General features: G+C 38.1%; 2 protein-coding genes across 3 annotated transcripts in view; both read right to left on the bottom strand.

Moving 5' to 3' along the window:
- Positions 1-7,172, bottom strand: part of grb14 (growth factor receptor-bound protein 14) — a 31,485-nt gene extending 24,313 nt beyond the window's left edge. Inside the window, exons 1-3 of the mRNA XM_015047108.1 lie at positions 7,054-7,172; positions 4,582-4,796; positions 2,800-2,929 (exon numbers count right to left, since the gene is read on the bottom strand). Coding sequence (XP_014902594.1) covers positions 2,800-2,929; positions 4,582-4,760 — 309 coding nt within the window. The 5' untranslated portion in view covers positions 4,761-4,796; positions 7,054-7,172. The remainder of the gene's footprint in view (positions 1-2,799; positions 2,930-4,581; positions 4,797-7,053) is intronic.
- Positions 7,173-7,268: 96 nt separating this feature from the next.
- Positions 7,269-20,180, bottom strand: part of cobll1b (cordon-bleu WH2 repeat protein-like 1b) — a 28,083-nt gene continuing 15,171 nt past the window's right edge. The window contains exons 3-14 of one of the 2 annotated variants that reach the window (XM_015047106.1): positions 15,793-15,981; positions 13,640-13,844; positions 13,200-13,425; positions 12,995-13,039; positions 12,808-12,902; positions 12,373-12,606; positions 12,163-12,292; positions 11,109-11,328; positions 10,909-10,991; positions 8,906-10,368; positions 7,810-7,904; positions 7,269-7,736 (exon numbers count right to left, since the gene is read on the bottom strand). In XM_015047106.1, the coding sequence (XP_014902592.1) occupies positions 7,860-7,904; positions 8,906-10,368; positions 10,909-10,991; positions 11,109-11,328; positions 12,163-12,292; positions 12,373-12,606; positions 12,808-12,902; positions 12,995-13,039; positions 13,200-13,425; positions 13,640-13,844; positions 15,793-15,981 (2,935 nt within the window). In that variant the 3' untranslated portion in view covers positions 7,269-7,736; positions 7,810-7,859. The remainder of the gene's footprint in view (positions 7,737-7,809; positions 7,905-8,905; positions 10,369-10,908; positions 10,992-11,108; positions 11,329-12,162; positions 12,293-12,372; positions 12,607-12,807; positions 12,903-12,994; positions 13,040-13,199; positions 13,426-13,639; positions 13,845-15,792; positions 15,982-20,180) is intronic. The other variant, XM_015047107.1, reaches the window with a different exon arrangement.

Raw genomic sequence — 20,180 nt, 5'->3', positions numbered from 1 at the left:
TTTTTAAAAATTGTTGCTATCGTGTATCCTTTAGTCATTCCACCCAGGGAGGAATGGTTTAAATAAATTGTTTTCAAGACCAAAATTAAAGGGAGTGTATTATGTGAAATTGATTTTAAGCTGCATGTTATTTTATAATGGTATTCTCTCATGATATGTTACCTGAAATGTTGATTCTTTCATGGACATTTGAGAACTCCTTGAATCTCTAATGGCACCCATTTGGGGTTGTCTAAAAAGGCGCCACCTATTTCCATTAAGCTCCTTCTTGGGGCTGCAGTCCGAGCTTCCCCCCCACAGAGTTCCCTTCCCACATGCGCTACCTCCTCAGCTCCCTCAGACTAGCAGCAGCAGTAACTACCAAACTCCGGGAAGAACTGTGCATCTGCTGAGCTTATCACACAAATTACTTCTCAGTCCAACACTCATCGTAATGGAAATGCATTCTTGTGATGATATGCTGAGGTAAGAGTGTCAGATAGAGTATGAACTTCTTAAAGTGACAGAGGCCCAATTTCAAGGTATCAAATTGTGAGGTTAAATTTCTTTTAAGTTATGTTTGATATATGCATCATTTTCATAACAACTGAATGTGATAGTTACGCGACTGTGCTATAAGATGGTACTTTGTGCCTGAAAAATACTTAATACTGCATCTGTAATACACCTTGAACAGGGACAGTAACCTTTTGACCTGAACTGTACATGTTATAACTCAAGTATTGCATAAACCTTCTGATAGTGTTCTCCTTCTACGCTTAACATGAGCACCAAACTCTAATATCACTTATAGCTGCTGTTAATTGTGAAACTTTGGAATTTCAGGCTTTCCGATGAGTCATTGCTTTTAGCTGCCCCCCTGCTGCTACAAATCCACACACAAATCCACACAGCACATACACACCACAAAAAAATATACTTTCAAGCTTATAGTATTGGGACCCACATCCAGGAAATATTTTGTGGCTTCCAAACCAAACCAATTCAGCCACACTGGAAAATGTATAGGAAAGAAACCTTGAGTCTGAAACCCATGCACTTCTGAAACAGACTCATAATTGTTAGCTTTCCAAAATCCTGAATGTCTTCCAAATATTTGTTTCAAGTTTTGGATTTCCTGTACAATATCTGTCCAAGTTGTTGCAGAGTAATCCACTGCCAAAACAATGAGGTCATGAGCGTGTGAGTATGAGATGTAATACCTCCAATGTGTGAATAACAGTGCTCAGTATCTTAAGAACTTAGATAACTGTACTTTTATAATCTTTGAGGCTGGCTTTTAATGAAGTTACAAGTGTATCCAGCTGAGGCTCTCTTACTTGCAGTGTGCCACATAATGAGACTGAAGATACAAGGCACTTAGTCCTTGGAATAGTAAGAATAGAGATAATGTTGTTAAAGTGTGTATTTTAGGTCAAACAATGACTCTCTATGCATTTTGTTTGAATGAAAATGTAAAAAAAGAAGTAACAAGATGTCTAAAGGAAGATGTCAGGTGACGTCTCAAGCTGGCTGAAAAAATAAACAGACCAAGTCTTTGCACATAATTACGGTCAAAAAAATAAATAAATAAATAAAAATAAATAACAGGTCAATGTTTGCATATAGTTTTCTGAGCTAAAAACAGTCAAGGGATGGCTGACTCAGAATAGACATAAAAGATATAACCATGAAGATTCAGAGTTTGGAGATTATTTTTTATTAAACTGACCAGGTAGTCAGGGCTCACAAAAAAAAAAAAAAAAAAAAAAAAAAAACGTCCCTTGCAAAAGCTGAGTTACTTCCCTCTCAAGGCAAATTAAAATAGATGCCACCAATGGTCTATAAAATGTATCCCATCAATAAGACATCACTCTAAGCAAAGTATGAGCATAATGCAGCCACAACCAGGCTGGATTTTTGCAGAAATTCTAACAGAGGAGTAAAAGAAATAATCAGAAGAATTATCCAAGAGCCAAGAATTAGTGTTAGAGAACATGAGATAAGTCTGAACGAGCAAGTAAAAATTATAAGGAATGCTCTCCACTAAACAGAAATTTATGCATACTCACTGCACAATACTCCACTAGTGAAGAAAAAGCACACTGATACTCATTTTCAAAGTGGTTGCAAATGGGCTGACTACCACCAAATATCTAAGAGTTGCACAAGACATTTTGTGTAAAAGAATGCGTCCAAGGTCTTATTACAAAAAAGGCTTTCTTCTTAATATTGAATAAATGTCAGGTGCTATGCTCATTTCCTACTCTTTCATCTTCATCAAAATAAATACATAGACTTACACAGCAACAAGTGCTTGTCAAACATTAGCATACAATCCAGCCTCGAGAGCAAGAGAATCCCACACCTTGTTCTAAAGCAAACAACAGTGGTGTGGACACTTGGCCAGATTTTCACAGGGTGGACCATAAAGGTTTTAAGCTTAAAATATAACATCTACAGTCAACATAACACCTTAATTTATTTTTCATTTTGTATGGTGGGCCCTGAATGTCGAAAAAAAGAAAAAAAAAAAAACTCCCTTTCCCAAAGTAAACAGTCTATGCAGATTGTCTGCTCATCCTGACACAGCATTTATCTCTTCAGCACCCTTAATTTCCATACTTGTAAAACCTGTTCAACCATCCACGTGTCATGAATTCAAACAAAAAATCAATAGTCAAACACAGTCTAGTCACGCATCATGCAACTTTCCTGAATGTCCTCCAATTGAGGATAGTCAGAAAACAACAGCTGTGCTGTTTTTACCAACACAAGTGTTGTTGTCAAATGTTTTTCTACAGTAAATGGAAGACTCACCTGAGTTGCACTAGGTTTTGTCCAAGGCAGTAAACATTTAGAGATGGAGCCGGAAACAGTTGGAGGTAGAAGTTCAGGAAAGGGGTTTGGAACAGAGGAAGATGAAGAGTCCTCCCCCTCTCTAACATTCCTAGAGAATCATCAACACAGACACAAGTAATATAAGTGAAAGTGATTATAAATGAAACAAATTCAGGCAGGTCAGTTCTGAAAGGCAAACAGATTTTAGAGCCATAACACCTATAAATGTTTAAGAATAAAACATATACACAGCATATGTGTATGCGTTTAAAACCCCTTTTCGAAAACTAAAAGTCAGTGTAGCTACCATCATTACTGTTGTTGAACAGACATGAGCTGTTTTCTTGATAAAAACAAGTAGCTGGGTATTGATGCGTCAAAGGATAGAGAGAGCACCCACACTCACGCAAAGGAGCTGTGTGCGAAAAGAGGCCTGGATTCAAATTAAAAAAAGAATTAACTCTAATTCCCAACTAAAAACAGTGTCACCTGTTTAAGACACTACCTGAAAACAAATCAGTCTCTTCACTTGCTGTTCAGTTTGGTTTGTATGAGAATAATGCAGAACTATCTCGCTGGGCTTTAAGTTGATAAAACGTTTCGGCACCAAACATCTCACTATAGACGAAATGAAAAATAATAAATGCCTATAAATATTTAACGTTTGGATCACTCCAACTTTCACAAGTCTTACCTAATCAGTCTCTGGAGAGCCTTGTCCTTGGGTAGTTTCAAAGTAATATGGTATTTTTTTCCAAAACATGTCAATGCTACTACCTCACTGGCAGCATCTATCTTGATTTCCTCACCCTCACTTGAAAAACAGCCAATGAAGTCTTCATCATATGAGATGACATTCCTTCACAGATACACTTTTTATTTTTTATTTATTATTTTATTTTTTTCCAGTCTGCCGACAATGGTATGGCAGTGAAGTTTGACATCCTGTTCCAGACTTGACATCATCACCCTCTGGCAACTTTCATCTGTTCTTTTCAACATCTTTCTTCTTTTTTTTTTTTTTTTGGGCTTTTTAAATCTATTTCTTGATGTCAAACACAGAAATGAATACAATCATTACAGGCTACAAACCCAACCACAATTGAGAGGGAAATTATCTTAAAAACAGCATCTATACCCTTGAAGAAGTGGGGCGGGGGTGGGAGGTTGTTATTACACTTTTTGCCTGCACGTCAGCGCACGCAGGGCCCTTGTACTGATTCTGCTGCTGATCTTGCAGACAATGGGTATGTAGGACTTGATAAACGGGCCTCTCTTTGCACTAACTCCTCCTGCATTTAGCTACCTGTTGACTCACTTACCACATTCACCGACAAGCTTTAGATAAGAGTAGAGAGAAACAGCCCCTGATTCCTTCACTGTATTGCATTTTCGGTGCTTCAACATTTGGAAGAGGTGAGCAATGCATGTTGAAAAGAAAGTACTGTAAATAAAGTTTTCTTTTAACTCTCAAAATAATTCATTATTATATTTGGAAACAAGTTTGTTAGTGACTTGAATGAATGGTTAACCTCAACTTAAAAACTCAATCAACTGGTCTTTAGGGTATTGCTAAGCAACACTGCAGCTCTTTTTCTGGCTCGTACATATGCAAACACTGTGCTATTTAAATGCAGGGCTGGAAACATTGTAAAATATGTTGCACAAAGTTCTTCTTTTAGGTAGATGAATTTTTAATCATGTATATTGTTGCAAGCAGACCTGTACCATTCAGTTTATGTAAGCAAAAGTGAGCTATACCTGTTTCCCTTGCAAAACTTGTTCCTAGTCCTCTGAGCATTTGGAGTGAGTGAAGGACCTTCCAGTGGGATGATTGCTGGCCTGGGGAAGACTCTCTCATTACCCTTGCCACTGTGAAAATTCTCTGCTTTCTGTCCGAGTCCTCCAGAAGTGTGTATTTTGTCCAGTGTCTTATTCATAGCACTTGTGTGGGTTGGCTAAATCCAAGGCATCATCTGAAGGAAACAGGAGAGACGAGCTGTTGGACGGGAGACTGTGCCCAGTTTCAGCAGGCTGCCTGGCGGGGCTCTTCTGCTTACAGCTCAGCAGCACACACGCACACACGCACACAGTAACACACAAGTTTCTCTGGCTCATCTGCTGCCCACAGGGCTGGCCCAGTGGGGCAAAACGATCCCTCCTACCCAAACATGATCCACCACAATAAAGATATTTTTGACGCAATCATCGTCAAAACAGCCTTATTTGGATTAAGTTGATTAATAATCAGGGTTTTTTTTTTTTTTTTTTTTTTTTTAATTCCTGATTATTTTACATTGAGATAAATTTTCAAACTAAATGTCAGGACATATGTGCACACAAAGACCTTTTAAACAATTGGGTTGGTAATGAGTCCAGGGAGGCTATAAAACTAACTGTTCTTATGGACTTTGGACAGGGTACACACTTTAGAATTACTCCACTGCAAAGGGCCTGCGGTTGTAAAGAGTAGCTCGTCCAGCAGACTGGTTGCACTGCGGGCTGTGTCACTCAGTGACAGGCTCCACGTGGGGGATGGTTAGGAAGATAACATCGTCCTGAAAGGTAATGTGTAACAGACCCTGACAAAGGGAGATTTAGACCAAGAGCCAGCAAAGAGTTAAAGCAATAACTTTTTTTTTAACCTACAACAGGGCTTTAATAAACAGCAAGCTGAAAGCTATGCAGCAAATCAAAGCATGAAAGGGTACAAACAACTGTTTCTAAAAAGAAAGAAGACATTTTATTGGAATTATCTGTGCAACAAAGGCTGCCTTTGAATACTTTACATGTAAGAGGTCTCCCACATGTGGCTATTTAGACTCTCAGCTCTGGCTCTTAATAGCTGTGGCCTAAACGCTAAAGAAACTGATTAATGTCTTAATTGCAAAAAATAGTAGTTTCAGCTGTTTCCTTTCAATATACTGACAATAAAAAAAGCTATGTCATTTAAACAATCAGGTTGCATTTGTGGCTGGGTAGGATGCAAATAAAAAAAGATATTAGAAGAAAAAAGAAATATTAGCACCTGATGAAAGTTGAAAACTGGAGACCATGTAACAGCCTCACAGTCTGATAATGACAGTATTGAATCTGCCTCCGAAAATTAAATTGCATCGTAAGAGATTTCGTTTGCAGTTTAAAGTCCACACAAAAATTACATCCAACTTTGTGGCTGCACTGTTAGGACTCTTTCAACTTCATTGTGTTTTGCAAAAAAAAATAAAAAAATGGTTGCATTGTCAATATATAGGTCTGTTTTACATCATACAAAATATTTAGTTTTGTTTGACATTTTGAAGTTTCTCAAATTGATTCAAAACAATTTTGTCCAAACAGAATTTGTTTTTAAAACTATTGTGGGTTACAAAAACTGGCACATTCAATCTACTTTTGTTATGAACATTCCCATGAGCCTACAGTCCTTTTTTTTTTTTTCTTTTTTCAAAGATAATGTTAAAAGTGGTCCAATCTAGGTTATTTAATCTCAGACAGTTGGCCAAGGTAAAGTCATATATTCTGGCTAATCTGTCTTCTGCAGGTTGAACTACTGCAACTCCTTGTATTTTGACCTGGACAAGACCTCCATTCATCATCTCTAGTTAGTCCAAATTGCTACTGCTCGTCTGCTGACTGGTAGAAAGCAAAATACGCTCAGAGTTGACTTCTCCTCACTGGCTCCCTGTCAGTTTCAGAATGCAATTTAGAATTTTACCTTCCATTTTGAAATCATTGCATGGTCTCGCTCCCTCCTACTTGTCTGAGCTACTCTCTATTCATGCCCCAATTAAAGCCATGAGGTCTACTGCACCAATATTGCTTTCTAGTCCTCAGTCTTAACTCACATCTGGTGGAGACGAAGGCTCCAGACTATGGAATAACCTGTCCCTTAATATTAAGTCAGCACAAACTCTGGAGCACTTTCAATCCCCTTTAAACCGGCTTTTAGCATACGTTGATCCAAATGGTTTGTTTTTAATCATACTAACAGTCTTATTTTAACCGTCTTTAGAAGTTTTCTCCATCTTATGTTTGGTTTTTGATTCTTTTATGCCCGTTAATGTTTTGGTTGTTCTTCCTTGTAAAGCACATTGTGCAGCAGGAAACATGCTATAGCTATAAATAAATTTGACCTTGACAGCTAAAGTTAAATCATTTCTTTAAAGTCACCAGCAAAGCTTTTCACCAAGAATAAGCTAATAAACATTAGCAAAAATTGTTTAAATCCTTTACCTTTATGCATCTTTAACTGAGGTTTCAGTTCAAGACTCATGCTTCTTATTGCTGTTGCAGTGAGAACTGAGACTGGGTTCACCCTACAGCAACACGCTCTTGGCTCACACACACACACACACATACAAGGATCCAGTTTTACCTGTTGTGAACGACCGCTTTTATTCTGAAGGATCCAATTTCAGGAGCTTGTGCAGGGAGACAATACAGACAAGTGGCTTGGTAAAAGCTTTAATCATAGCAACACTCACCAAACAAGAACAAGTACAAATGTACATGGCAGTGCTCTCCTGAATCCACTGGAATGGAAACTAAAACTTAAATATGGAAACATTTACTGAAAGCGAGACCCGATCCGTCTTACACATCCCATATTATTTAGATCATACATTTCCTTAATAAATCCAATAATATTATTGCTCTGGGAATCACTAATAATTTATAGGATTATTTAACATCACTGATCACAACTCTTTGCATTAAATGCATAAATGTTGTCGCATAAAAGAAGCCAAAAATAGTCTAAAATAAAAAGAATGATATAACAAAATTAATCATTAAAATCCAAAGGTTTATGAAGGCTGGCGAAGACCATGGAAACATGTTTGAAAAGAAAATCGCTTCTTCGCTCATACCACAGGATGAAGACTTCTAGAGAAAAATGAAAACAAGGTTAGCCGCTCCTAAAAGAAGAGTATTGAGCACACATTGTGGAAATGGATAATATTATATTGTCTGGAGGTGGATTTTACTTACGGTGAAAAAAATAAAATAAAATAAAAAATTCTGTAGAAATTACAGCACAGCTACAGTCCAGTCTCTTTTGCCATTTGAGTAACCTCTTCACCCTGCTGGATGGAGAGAAGAGGGAGTTTATGTTAAACGGAAGGCTGCTTAAAGTCACGGGGTCAAATAAAACATATTTACTATATGTAGAAATCATAAAATATGAAAAAAAAAGTAGAAACCCTCCAGTAAATCTGAAATGGGGGGGGGGGATGGACAGAAGGATCACAGTTTATCAAACTCTTTTCCTACGGTTTTCGAAAGAGAACCAGAATCAGTAATTTATAATGAGTGCAGAGAACCCCTATAGTTATCTCTATGGCAACTTGTAAAAGTATTCACATCCCCCTGACTGTCACAACATTTGTCCCATTTGAACCATAAGCTTTGCACAAGAGATTGATATTTTCCACCACGTCTTCCTCGCAGAGCAGCTTAAATCGAGTCCGATTGGATGGAGAACATCAGGACAGGAATTTTTAAGTCTTAATTCTGGCCACCACCATGTTTTATTATAGAGACCGAGTGTTCAGGAGGATGTGAAGTCTTAGTTTCTACCACATAGCATTTTGCGTCTATAACAGGCAAGAAAAAAAAAAAAAGTCACATTTCAGTTTAATTTTACCAACGGATCTTTTTCCACATGTTTTGCTTTACATGTCTTATGGATTTCTTTCAAATACATATTTTTTGCCACTTTTCTACCAAGATCAATTTTAAACAGCTGTTCCACGACAGACTCTTCAGCTGCTCTTGGTAACTGCTCTATGTGACTAATGAAGAAAGTAGTTTTGGAATAAAAGGGGTGTAAATACAAATGCTCAACACACTTTTCAGATCTTTACTTCTAATATATATATATATATATATATATTTTTTTAACATACCAAGACTAATTTTCCTTTCTCTTCATAGATAAATCAACATAACATTGTGTTGGTTTATTATAAAATAATAATAAAAAAAGCCCTGAAGTTTGTGGCGCAACAGTGACAAAATATAAAGTTAAAGGGGTGTGAATACTTTTGAAAGGTACTATATTTCAATCCTCTGCTTCAGGACCAACCTTGAGTTCAGATAAGCCCTTTGACTGGATGACTGATGAGGGACTTGTAATTGGAGAAACAGGGGGCGAAACCTGGGAAGGAGGTGATTTTGGGCCGTGGGACAGAGACTGGCTTCTTTTCACAGCAGAGGACACAGCCTGGGCGAAGCGGGACAGCGTTGAAGGAGCAAACGGTCTAGGAGCTGCAAAGCTCCTCAATTTTTCCAAGCTTAACCTAGCACCCAGCTCTCTTGACGGCAGACTGCTTTGCCTCGTCACTCCCACAGAGGCCACATTCTTGTCATCCTGCTTCGGACTAAGCTGAACTCCAGCGGCCTCTGCCGTCTCCTTTTGACACTGTACAGGGGGTGAAGGAGGAGCAAGAGGCGGTGGAGGTGGAGAGGGCAGGCCAGCTCTATCTGGACTCCCTCGAGTTTCCTTGAGGCCAGAGGCAGGAGTGGCACCAAGACTTTTCTCAGCAGCTGAAGTTACATAAAATCCAGGTGTTTTTTTGTGCTGTGCCAAGCGGAAAGAAGCAGGCTTAGGTTTGGTTGCGGGTGGAATTTTCACGTCCTTGACCTCCGTCGGCGAACCTGCTTGGGAAGCTTCATTAGCAGAGGAGATCTTGTCTGTGATCTGGACAGTCACGGGTGGTGAGGGAGGAGGAGGAGAAGGAGGAGGTTCAGGTGTGCTTCCATTTACAGTGTTTTGCAGTGTAGTAGTACTAAAAGTAGTAGTGGTATTAATTGTGCTAGACAGTGAGTCATCCCTGGGTAAGTTGGAGTTTAGTTCAGTTTTCTCTCTTAAAACTACAGTCTGTCCCTGGTCCCCTTTCAAACCAGGAGAAACGGAATCAAGTTCTTGTCCTGGAGATTCTCGAGGCGCTTCCAGTGTCAGTGCAACTTCAAAGTATCTGTGTTTCTCAAGAGATTTTTGAGGCACGATCGTGTAGGTCGTCATCCCGACTTTAGGGATGTAATCTCTCGTCAGCTCATTCGAAGGCTTCGGCTTTAGCTCAGGGTCTGCTGCATGCATAAACGATGCTTTCTTTGGGGCTGGAACGCCCGGCTTTTTTTCGTCGCACGGAGAGGTTGAGGAAGTGTGGAGCGATGCGCCTTCGGAGGGCTCAGACGGTTCCAGCTCTTCTGTTGAAGTGGACATATCTTTTTTCTCTGCTGGCAATAAGGTGACTGGAGCAGTCGATAAAGAGACTTTGTCCACATGTTGCTGAGGAGGCCCAGAGAGTCCCGTGGAATCCGTTTTCGCCGGAGCATCTTTTTCAGCGGGACACTGCGTGCTGGTGGTCACTGAACTCGCCGACCCATCGGGCAGCTCTCGAGGGGGTTCTGGGTTTGGGTCACTGGACGCCTGAACTTCTGCATCCTTTTTTACAGAAGGAAGTAAGCCGCTCTCATTGCCCTCAGCTTTCGGCTCTTTGCAGACGGGCTGTGGGTGAACATCTTCAACTTGAACTGCAACGTTATCTGCAGGAGAAAAAAAATAATAAAACATCTGTTACGAAAAATGAATGTATTTTTATTTAAAAAAAAAGGACAAGAGGCTAAAATTGTACATCTTTCACTGCCGAAGCATAATTTTACACTGAAAGAAATATGGCCTTTAAGTGTGTACTCAGACAAAAAAAAAAATCTTACGTTAAGAAATGTCTTTGTAGCCATTATACCCAAACTACCACTGAAAAAGTCAGTAAAAAAAAATAAAAAAAATAAATAAATTGCTGAGTTAGTCAAAAGGTAAAAGTAAAAATGCATCAGGCACATTCATTGACAAAGGAATCATTAAGAGTACCAAGAACTTCGCCATAGTAAATTTGTTTTATATACAAACAGTTTTACCTATGCTAAATAACTGTAATTAAAAGTTGGATTCTCTGAAGGTTATGATGGTGCTACGCCAAAAAATAAATAAGTAAATTTTACAGCTTAACATCTTTATCCGATTCCCATTAAACATGCCCAGCACTCTAAAAGACAAAGATCAATGCTGTTGGAGAAAGTGCTTACCAGTGGTAGTGGGTTCAAATGAGTTTGTGTCATTACTTTTAACACCCTGAGCTGCAGAATTATTTACAGTGCTGTCCACTCGTCTGGGAGGAAAAAAAGAGGTTAAAATAAGAAAAAATAAAAAATAAAAAAAAAAACAGTTGTAAATCATAATGATGAAAACATAGCACAGCCTTATGTAGTGTCGCGAGAGTTCGTACTTGCCATCTGAGGATAGATCAAGACACTGATCTTCCCCACCCGCCTCCACTGTACTCCCACTCTCAGCATCTGGAGAAGGTGAGAGGAGCGAGGATTCAGGGGACACGGTGAGGATGCCATTCTCTCCCTGGGTTTTGGGAGCAACGGAAGAGCTTACAGATCCAGCAGCCTCCTCCTGCTGCTCTCTGATCTCCTGCAGTGGGGAAGAAACTGCAGTTGCTGTAAAAAAAAAAAAAAGTTAGAAAAAAAAATAAGTCATTGTTATTTGAAATTCTCATCCAGTCGTGTGTAGGTTATTTTACTAACTGAAAACTAAAAAGGAGAACAGGTAAAGTTTCAACTTAAACAAAAACAAGTAAAGCAGACAAAAATAATACAACTGAAAAACAGTTGCTGAAAATTAATAATTTTCCTTCCACAGGACATGCATTAAAGTTACACTTTTTAAAAAATTGATAAAAACATAAATAAGCACATCAGGATATCATTACTCATAGCAAATTTTGTCAGATTTATCTCTTCAAGAATAAAAACACATATACACACAAACACGAGAAGAAAATAAAAATCTATCTGTTCCAGTATAAAATATTTTCAGCTTTTGATTTCTGTGCATGCAGGACGGGTGGCGTTTCCTCTAACTGGACAATGGGGCGCACACAATCACAGGAAAGTATGTTTAGAACCAAGTAACTTTATATTATCCAAAAGGGAAAAACATAAGAACTTGGATAACACAAAACCAGAAAACAAAATAAGTTTCTCCATTTACAAAAGGGGGGGGGTAGACTAAAATTTTGCCCAGTTGGATTATTAATTACCCCCAAGTCTCACAGTATAGAACTGGGACCATACCGTTTACCAACATCTGCACCACAAAGTAACAACCACTAGGAGGAGCAAGAGTCAAAGAAGTCAAAAGCCAGATGTTCATTTTAAGAGTTCCAACAGAAATTCCAATCAAATGCATTTAAAGGTTATTTTGTAAATGTACCATGACAAAAATTTAAAAAAATCTCAAAAAAACCCAAAATGAGCGAATAAGAGTCAAACCTTGTGCGTGTTCCTCTTCTGACAAAGTTTTTTCGACGATAGGACTTGTAGATGTGGGAGGCGCAGGAGCCTTGCGTTTGGTCCTCCTCAGTGAAGATTCTGCCGAGGACCCGCGACTTACAGGACTCCTCTGTATGAAAACCAAATTTAACTAAGGGTTCAAATTTTAATAGCGTCAGACCTTCGATCTCATGCTTACAATCCACTCACTTGAATCCCATGAAGTTGGGTGCTGGGTTCAGAGTTGATTCTCTGGCGCGTGGCGAAGTCTGAGTGACCGCTCTGAGACGCGAGGATCGGCGGTTGGGGCGCACGTCTCTTCTTTGGCACTTCAGAGAACGTTGAAGAGTCGATGGGGGTTGAATTTGAGCAGGGTAAGGCCATGCTGAGCGGTCGGGGCTTGCTGACAAGCACGGGAGAAGCTGGGGCACTGACAGTCGTTGGCTTTAAAGAGTAAACATCCAATCAGAATGTGACAAGAGGCCTGTTTCCAAACACAGTGAACATTGACCATTGGCAAACTAAAGCAAAAAAAAAAACACCCCTTTTACCTCAAAAATATGCTTCAATAGAGTTAAAGGTTGAATCATTACCGAAAAGACACTTTAGTGCACATAGATAACAGTTTTGCTTCACAACAGTCACCTGGTCTGGTTTCTTTTTGCTTTTTCTAAATTTGCTGAAGAGGCCTTCATTTTCTTTTTCTTTCTGAATTTTATCTTTGCCTGGAGTTACCAGTCCTAAAACCCAAAGAAACAAATCAGAATTAGCGTCCAAACTGTAATATGGTCGATCCTTTAAAGTCATAATGCAGTTTGCAATTACTAAATACCTGCAGGAACTGGTGAGCTTAGGGACACAGGAGAAACAACTTGTCCTGCAAAGAGACAAACTTAAAGATTAACTGCATAAAAAAAAACACTTCAAATTATACTCAACAGAAAAATAAACAGTAGGTACAGCATGGAGTAAATATGATGAGTAGCAAATTCTTAAATGCAAAATTAGCGGCATGATTTGAATAAAAGAAAAGTTACCTTGTGTGTCTTTTGCGTAAACTTCCCTTATTGCGTAATCATTAAGAGACCCGGACAAGTCCAAGGGGGCTGATGATGCGACGTCTCTCAGCAGAACTGTGGTCTCCGTGTCAAATTCACATTTCTCACATATCGCTGGCAACAGTTCACGGAGGGGAACTCGAGGATTTACTCTTAGTACTGTCTTTTGCGTCTTTTTGTAGTTTATCACCATCCGAACAGTAGCCTGGAGAACAAACAATGAGTCACTAATTGGACAACCGAGGACAATTGTGTCACTTATGCCAAAAAGGTTTTAAAAAAAAAAAAATTCTGTTTTTAACGTTTTTATTATATACGACATCTGAATTGGCTATCAGCAGACGAAAGCTTATAAAAATGAAGATCAGTCACTGAATTTCAAAAGAGGATTGTTAAATTTATTAGTTTTGATAACTTACCTCTGGCATCTGTGGACCGGCCTTCTTATTTTTATCCTCTCCCTTAGGTTTCAATATGATCTTTTCTGCATCCAAGGTTCCTATAAGGGCATTGGGCTTGAGTTTGATGTTGTTCCTGTTGGCAGTGACCAGTTCTAAAGTGTGGCTTGATGGATTTAGGTGATACTTTGCACACAGTGTGACCAATAGATCCATCAGGGGTTTGCTGAAAGACAGGAATAAAAGGAAATTAAAAATAATAAGTTTGCATAATTAAGCTTATTAAAAGACTGCTCCTTTAAGTCCTTGATGAAACTCAACTCTAGGATTTTCATAAGTGAACCTCAGGTGAGACATTTGGCATGTTCTTCAAAAGAAAAAGAAAAAAAAACATGGCTTGTAAAACTGCATTACATGTCATTCACTTAGTCAACAAATCTTTGTAATCCTGTTTCAGTGTCTTAACTCTTCACAGTGGTATTGATTATGACAGCTTGAATTGTACAACACTCAAAACAAAGAACCTTCGGAAACACAGTAAGGTTTGACCACATTGGAGCTCTAATGAAATCTGTTAAGCTCCAAATGAGTTCCACCAGAACAAATGAGTCCTATCAAAACAGAATGTAAACATGCTAATCTTAACCTAGCATTTCGGCAAATTGCTCCACTATAAACATGTCGGCAGGAGGAAGACACGAGTTTATTTAAGGTTGAAACTGTACGCATTAAGTCTGATTACTTTGGAAACAAATTATAAACCTTAGCATACTTTCAAAACATGGCATTTAATTTCTTAAGAGATAATCTCTTGTCAGAGCAATCAATGTTATTGATGCCAAGTTAGCATCTGCATAATTGAACGCTAAAAGGAAGTGGTTTTAAGAAATTAGGCTACAATTGAGTTGTGTGTCGCTACTTCAAAACATATAAGCAGGTAAAATCTGAAGTAGGTAAGAGATTTTCTTTAAAAGCAGTTTGTTTTTGTTAAAATAAAGTTTTCTTAAATTTCAAACACTTAAAATGGCATTGAGTTTTGAAAAGCCACCTTAGAATGAGACAAGCACAAAGACACATCCAACAATCACTGAATATTGCACACTTATATAAAAAAACAGGCTTTGTAATGCATAAAATGTAATAGATTTGTGGAAAGATTAAAAAAAATGTTTTTCTACAAAATAATTGACTATAGATTAGGATATTTGAAGTCTCCTATTCTCAATGTCAAACAATAAAAATAGTTACGGAATTTTCGTTTATCCATTTTGGTTTCACAAAATCCAAGGTAAAAACCATAAACTGCAAATACAGCAGCAACCGAAAACACATTTCAAGTCTGTGCTTGAAAATGAAAAAGAAAACCCATCATGAAATCGAATCTAATTTGTCTTGACGATCTGGTTTGCCGATAGCTACACACGGTAAACAACAAGTTTTAAAGTTTTTTTTTGTTTTTTTTTTTCTGATGCAAGAAGCACTGGAGTTTGGCGAACAAAAACAAAACAAAAAGTGTATAAAGAAACGCTCAAACGTGTATAGCTGCAACTAATTTCAGCTGCTGTTTGAGCAATCTGAACAAACCTGAAAGGGATGAAAATAAGATACATTTAGTCTAATCAAACAAGAACAATCTTAATTCATTCTCGAGAGTCCAAGGTGCATAGGATCCCTCTGTGACTGTGTGATCTGCTTTGAGCGAATGACAGATGGTGATATCTTGAGTAAACTCTCTTGATGAGCCGTGAGATAAAGAAAGACACACAGACCTTTCTCTGAAACTGAGGTATGCAGACATGTTGATCTGATTAGGTGGTACAGTTCTACTTTAACCTTTTTATTGGGTTGTGACAACACAGCTACCAGTAAAAATGAGGTGAGGGAATAAGTTTGCCAATGCTTGTGATAGAGCAAAATGAAAGAAAACGAAGAAAAAGAATGCAATTAGCACTGGCCAAGTATCCATGTTAACTGGGACCACAGCATTCAGCGACTCCACCCATCTGAGTCAGTCCAATAGAAGCAGGACGTCATGTGATGACTTAATCCGTCATCAGTCTCATGATGTCGGGCTTAAATGTTGGATGTTCAGTGTGAGAAAGAAATTTACTCCAACTGTTTTTAATAAGCCAGCTTTTACAGAAGTTGTACAAGTTAATCTGCATGCATCTTACCTTCCTTCAACTTGGGTGTTCTTTTCTACGCCACCAGGCAAAACCACAATAAGAGAGAGCTCTTTATCCATCAGGTTCTCCTTCTGGTCCATGGTTAAACGAGGGCCTCCTGGGTGCCACTGGGAGAAACCTGAACAATCCGCCGTCTTCAGTCCTGGTGGGGACGGGGCTTTGGTTTTGGTCGACACCCTGCAGTTAGATAAGATGTCTCAGATTTGCATCTGCATTTCTTTGCGCTTTCAAACACTGCATTTCTTTATGCAAACAAATTAAAGAGCTTTTCGATTGTGGCCCTGCATAAAACAAACTGTAGAAATGAAAACACTAAAAAGGTGTCCTCCCAGACAACAAGAGCAACGTTTTCTTCCAGAGGCTTTACAGAGAACTGAGGCTGTAACATTTAAGAGTCCACTTTGTACACAAGTCACAAGACAACCAAGAGGACAGATTTGCTCACTGAGCCCGAAGAACAGGCTGAGAATGGAAAGACATGTGAGAGATACTGATATTTCAAAAAAAAAAAAAAAAAGGAAGATTAAACCCTAAATGTGACTCAATGTGGAATATTCATGTAGAGAGGTTAATGCGTTTGTAAATATAGTTAGGTTTTCAAGTGCTTGTCAAAGCTTTGCATTCTTGCAAACAAAATCAATAAAGGTGCAGGCACCAGTAGTTATGTATATTTACAGACTACTCTGACATGAAAAACAGCATGTTACAAAAAAGAAAAAAAAAAAAAAAAGTGTAAACAAGTCAGTAAACTCAGGCAAAAGAAACACTGAAAACATTTATGTGTCATTTCTTTTAGTCGGCCTATGCACAGATAGAAAGAGATTTCTTTCACAGACTCAGTATTCCAGAGGAGCAGCTTTTAACATCTCACACGGGGACACAACTGATTCAAATACAGGAATCCAAGCAATGCGAGGTCAAAAGCACCACTTGATCATGTCTACTTGTGAAATATTAGTATCGCTGTAGGGGCTGACGGCCGTGAAACTCGCCCCGAAAGCAACTTTTTTTTTTTTTGCCGATTAACTGTCCAAATAGGTTATTTAGGTCTCTATCTTTATGTTTCTGTGCAAATTTTGACATGTCTGTGCAATTCTTTTAGCCTAAAACCATCTCACTACTGCAGTCATTGGTCAAATGGTTCTTAGGCCGTTGAATTTTCCTATTGGTTACAACTTTGTTACTTCAGGTATAAAAGCACAGCGCTCCCTCCCTGCCTCTTCCCCGCAGTGGCCAGACAGGTTTTGGAGTAGCAAGATTTGTCGTGGCGATTGGCGAGCATCGATCGACAGCATACTCAGCTTTACAAAAGTGTGAGCATTGTAGCCAGAAAAGATGCCAACGACACAAAAATAATTGCTGGATTTACCCCCACTACCCTCTACAATGCCTTCTGATGAGAAATTTGCAGACAAGTTTCCTCCAGAGTATCACAAAATACCACAACCTGGAAAGACTTTTGCTGAGCAACACTTCTGATTCATGGCACCAGTATTATACCAAAAACAAAAAACAAAAAAAAGTGCATAAAATGTCTTACAAAATGTTTTGGGGGGTGTCTAGAGCATGTTAATTTTTGTGCAGCACTTATGCAAAATTCTAAAAGATTTTATGTTTTATTTAATATTGCATTTCATAAAAACTGGCATCAAAATATGAAAGCATATTTTTTTTTATCTCCAAAGTAGTTCTACTAAATCATGTAAAAAGGTTAAACCTTTTGTTTTCCTACCACTGGGTCTTCCAGGATTCATGAGAGTTTGGTGTTAGTGGAGGAGGTTTTGTCACATTTTGTGAAAAGCGGTTATTTTGGCAAGACTTGTTGATCTTTGAGTCAAAACCAACATAAACCAAAGAAATTAAACGTGTACCCAGTAAACTTAATTCAAACGGTTATACAAGTTATAGTAAATTAAAAAACAAACAGAAACAGAGTAAATGCCTAAAGGTAAAAAGTGAGTTGTCTTTAATCAGACCATGTTGAATTGTAATTATTTCTAAAGCCTTAACATATCCCAGTTTGTCTAAGAACTTTTATAATGTCAAGATAGCCATGTAGTAAATCTGCAAAACTTAAAGGACAGAATAAAAACACATGATTTTATAAAGAACAATTATTTAATTTAAAAATGAAAACAAATATTAAAGAGGAGGCAATGCCTCTTTAACATAATTCAATATTATTTCACTACAATTTCAAATGGGGAATTTATTTACTGAAAGGTTTAAGTGAAACCTAAAACTTGCTTTTGCATGGCTATTTTTCAAACTGCTGGCTGAATTTTTATATCGAGTAAAATGTGATCAACATGGCACCACCTAGCCACGCTTTAATATTGAAATTTCATTGAGATAGAAATATTTGTAGCATAAATGGATTTTCCAGGTTTTATATGTATTCATATGTTAAGGACCTCAGGTTAAAACCCGAAGTGGAAATGAAGTGCAAAAAAACAAGGCAAATATTAACCTAATGGGTTATATAGGTTTCCTGACATGGTGCATTTAGATTATAAAACAAATGCATAATACTATTTATCACAGACGTATTGATTCATCACAGTTAGTTGTAATCACCATCCAATGTAAACAATTTGGTGATGTAGATGAACAGTATCGGGATATAAAACTGGCCAAGTTTTGATACCGTACAGATGCTGGAAACATGAGCGAGAAAGAATGAATGTGTAAGACGTTCTGGCGCAGGCCCAACAAATGAGCTCACGAAGTTTGGATTCGAGAGAATTAGGCCTCATGGAGGAATATGAAAAGAATGAGGTCAGTGATCAATGCGAGTCAGAGATATATTCCAGCTGAACAGTGCTGAGAAATATTGCGGTGATTCACATTAATCTTCACGTAAAACCTAAAGCTACATGATCTGCATGTTTTTATCTATTGATGCAGTAAGTGTGGCAAACAGTTTACGTTAAACCTCAGGGCTACAATGTTTTTGCCTGTAAATGCCTCATCTGGAAGCATTTAACAAATTAGCATGGACTAACATACAGCTGTCGCACCTCCGGCTCATCCCAGTTTATACAGCTCTGTCAACACGGAAGTGTTTTTAAAACCGAGGTACCTCGGGCAGGTGACAAACACCGAGGGCGGCGTGTGTTTTCCATCCAGGCCTGTGCTGATGTGTTGCTGAATGGGAGGAGACGTGTTGCGGCTCGACTGTGCTGATGCTTCGTTTACAGGTAGAGTCTGGGAGCTCCAATAATCACAAGCAAGCCCATTGAAAGTCACAGAGCATAGCTGACAGACACGATCCTACATCGGCAGTAAATAACAGCCTGATCGTCACCATGTCGCCTCTAAAACTTTGTCATAAGACACGATTATGAAAATGTTTTTTTTGCCCACGCAAGAGGAAAACATTTAGCTTTGCATAAAACCCAATCAATCCTCCTTCCCACTGAACTCATTTAAAACAATGCACATTTAAATATGTACACATGGAAAAAGATAAAAGGGATCAATCAATAAGTTATTTTTTTTTTCTCCATAGGGAGGTCTGGAGAGACTTAATAAAAAGGAAGTGAGGGTTCCAAGTTGGGAACTCCAGCAGAACCACTCATCGTTTTTATTGCGTTTGTCTCCTGGAGGGCAATAATAAAAATTGCAACTATCTCATCAGTTAAAAAGCATTATTAAAAACTCTTAGCATTGCTCCACATACGTTATTTATATTTACACTAACCATCATTGTAGTCCTATTCTACTTTACAGCGGTCAAAGTTTTTTTTTCTTTTTTCCTCAATACATTACTGCACCAAACAATGACACTGAATGTTACAATGTCAAGTACAGTCACAGAGGTCATTCCACTCACATTTTTAAACATCATAACTCAGAATGTACCTTTAATTTATGAGCATTAGTTGCAAAGAGCAAAGGTGACAGGACACTCCCCAGAGGGACAGCATGCTGATAGTCTATAAATAAAACTTTCTGAAAGATAATGAATACTTTCTGCTTCAAGAAACTGAATTCTGTGAAATGCAGGCACAAGATGATATGAGATTTGAATGCATGGGGGAAAAAAAGAAGAAGCCTGCAACATATGTATGCACAGATACTAAAAGAAAGAAAGAAGATAAAAACAAATCTGAAAATGAAAAAAAAAAGGTCAGTCAGTTTTTCTTATAAAAAAAAAAATTATGCCCGGATGTGTCTACTTTTGCAAAAAAAAAAAAAAAATACCTCAAATACTTCTTTGATTAGGTGGGAAAAAGAAAATGACAAGCAGAGGCAGCAGAGGAGAAAGGTGGGAAAAAAAAAAAAAAAAAAAAAAAAAAAAAAAAAAAACACCAAAAAAGCCAAAAAAAAAAAAAAAATTTCCCTTTTTTTCCTCTGGAATTTCTTCCAAAAAA

Source organism: Poecilia latipinna, unplaced genomic scaffold, assembly GCF_001443285.1.
Source record: "Poecilia latipinna isolate Pla-1442-1.1 unplaced genomic scaffold, P_latipinna-1.0 Scaffold807, whole genome shotgun sequence".
Taxonomy (NCBI): domain Eukaryota; kingdom Metazoa; phylum Chordata; class Actinopteri; order Cyprinodontiformes; family Poeciliidae; genus Poecilia; species Poecilia latipinna.
The sequence above is the reverse complement of the archived record's forward strand: the minus strand, read 5'-3'. Positions and strand labels throughout refer to the sequence as shown.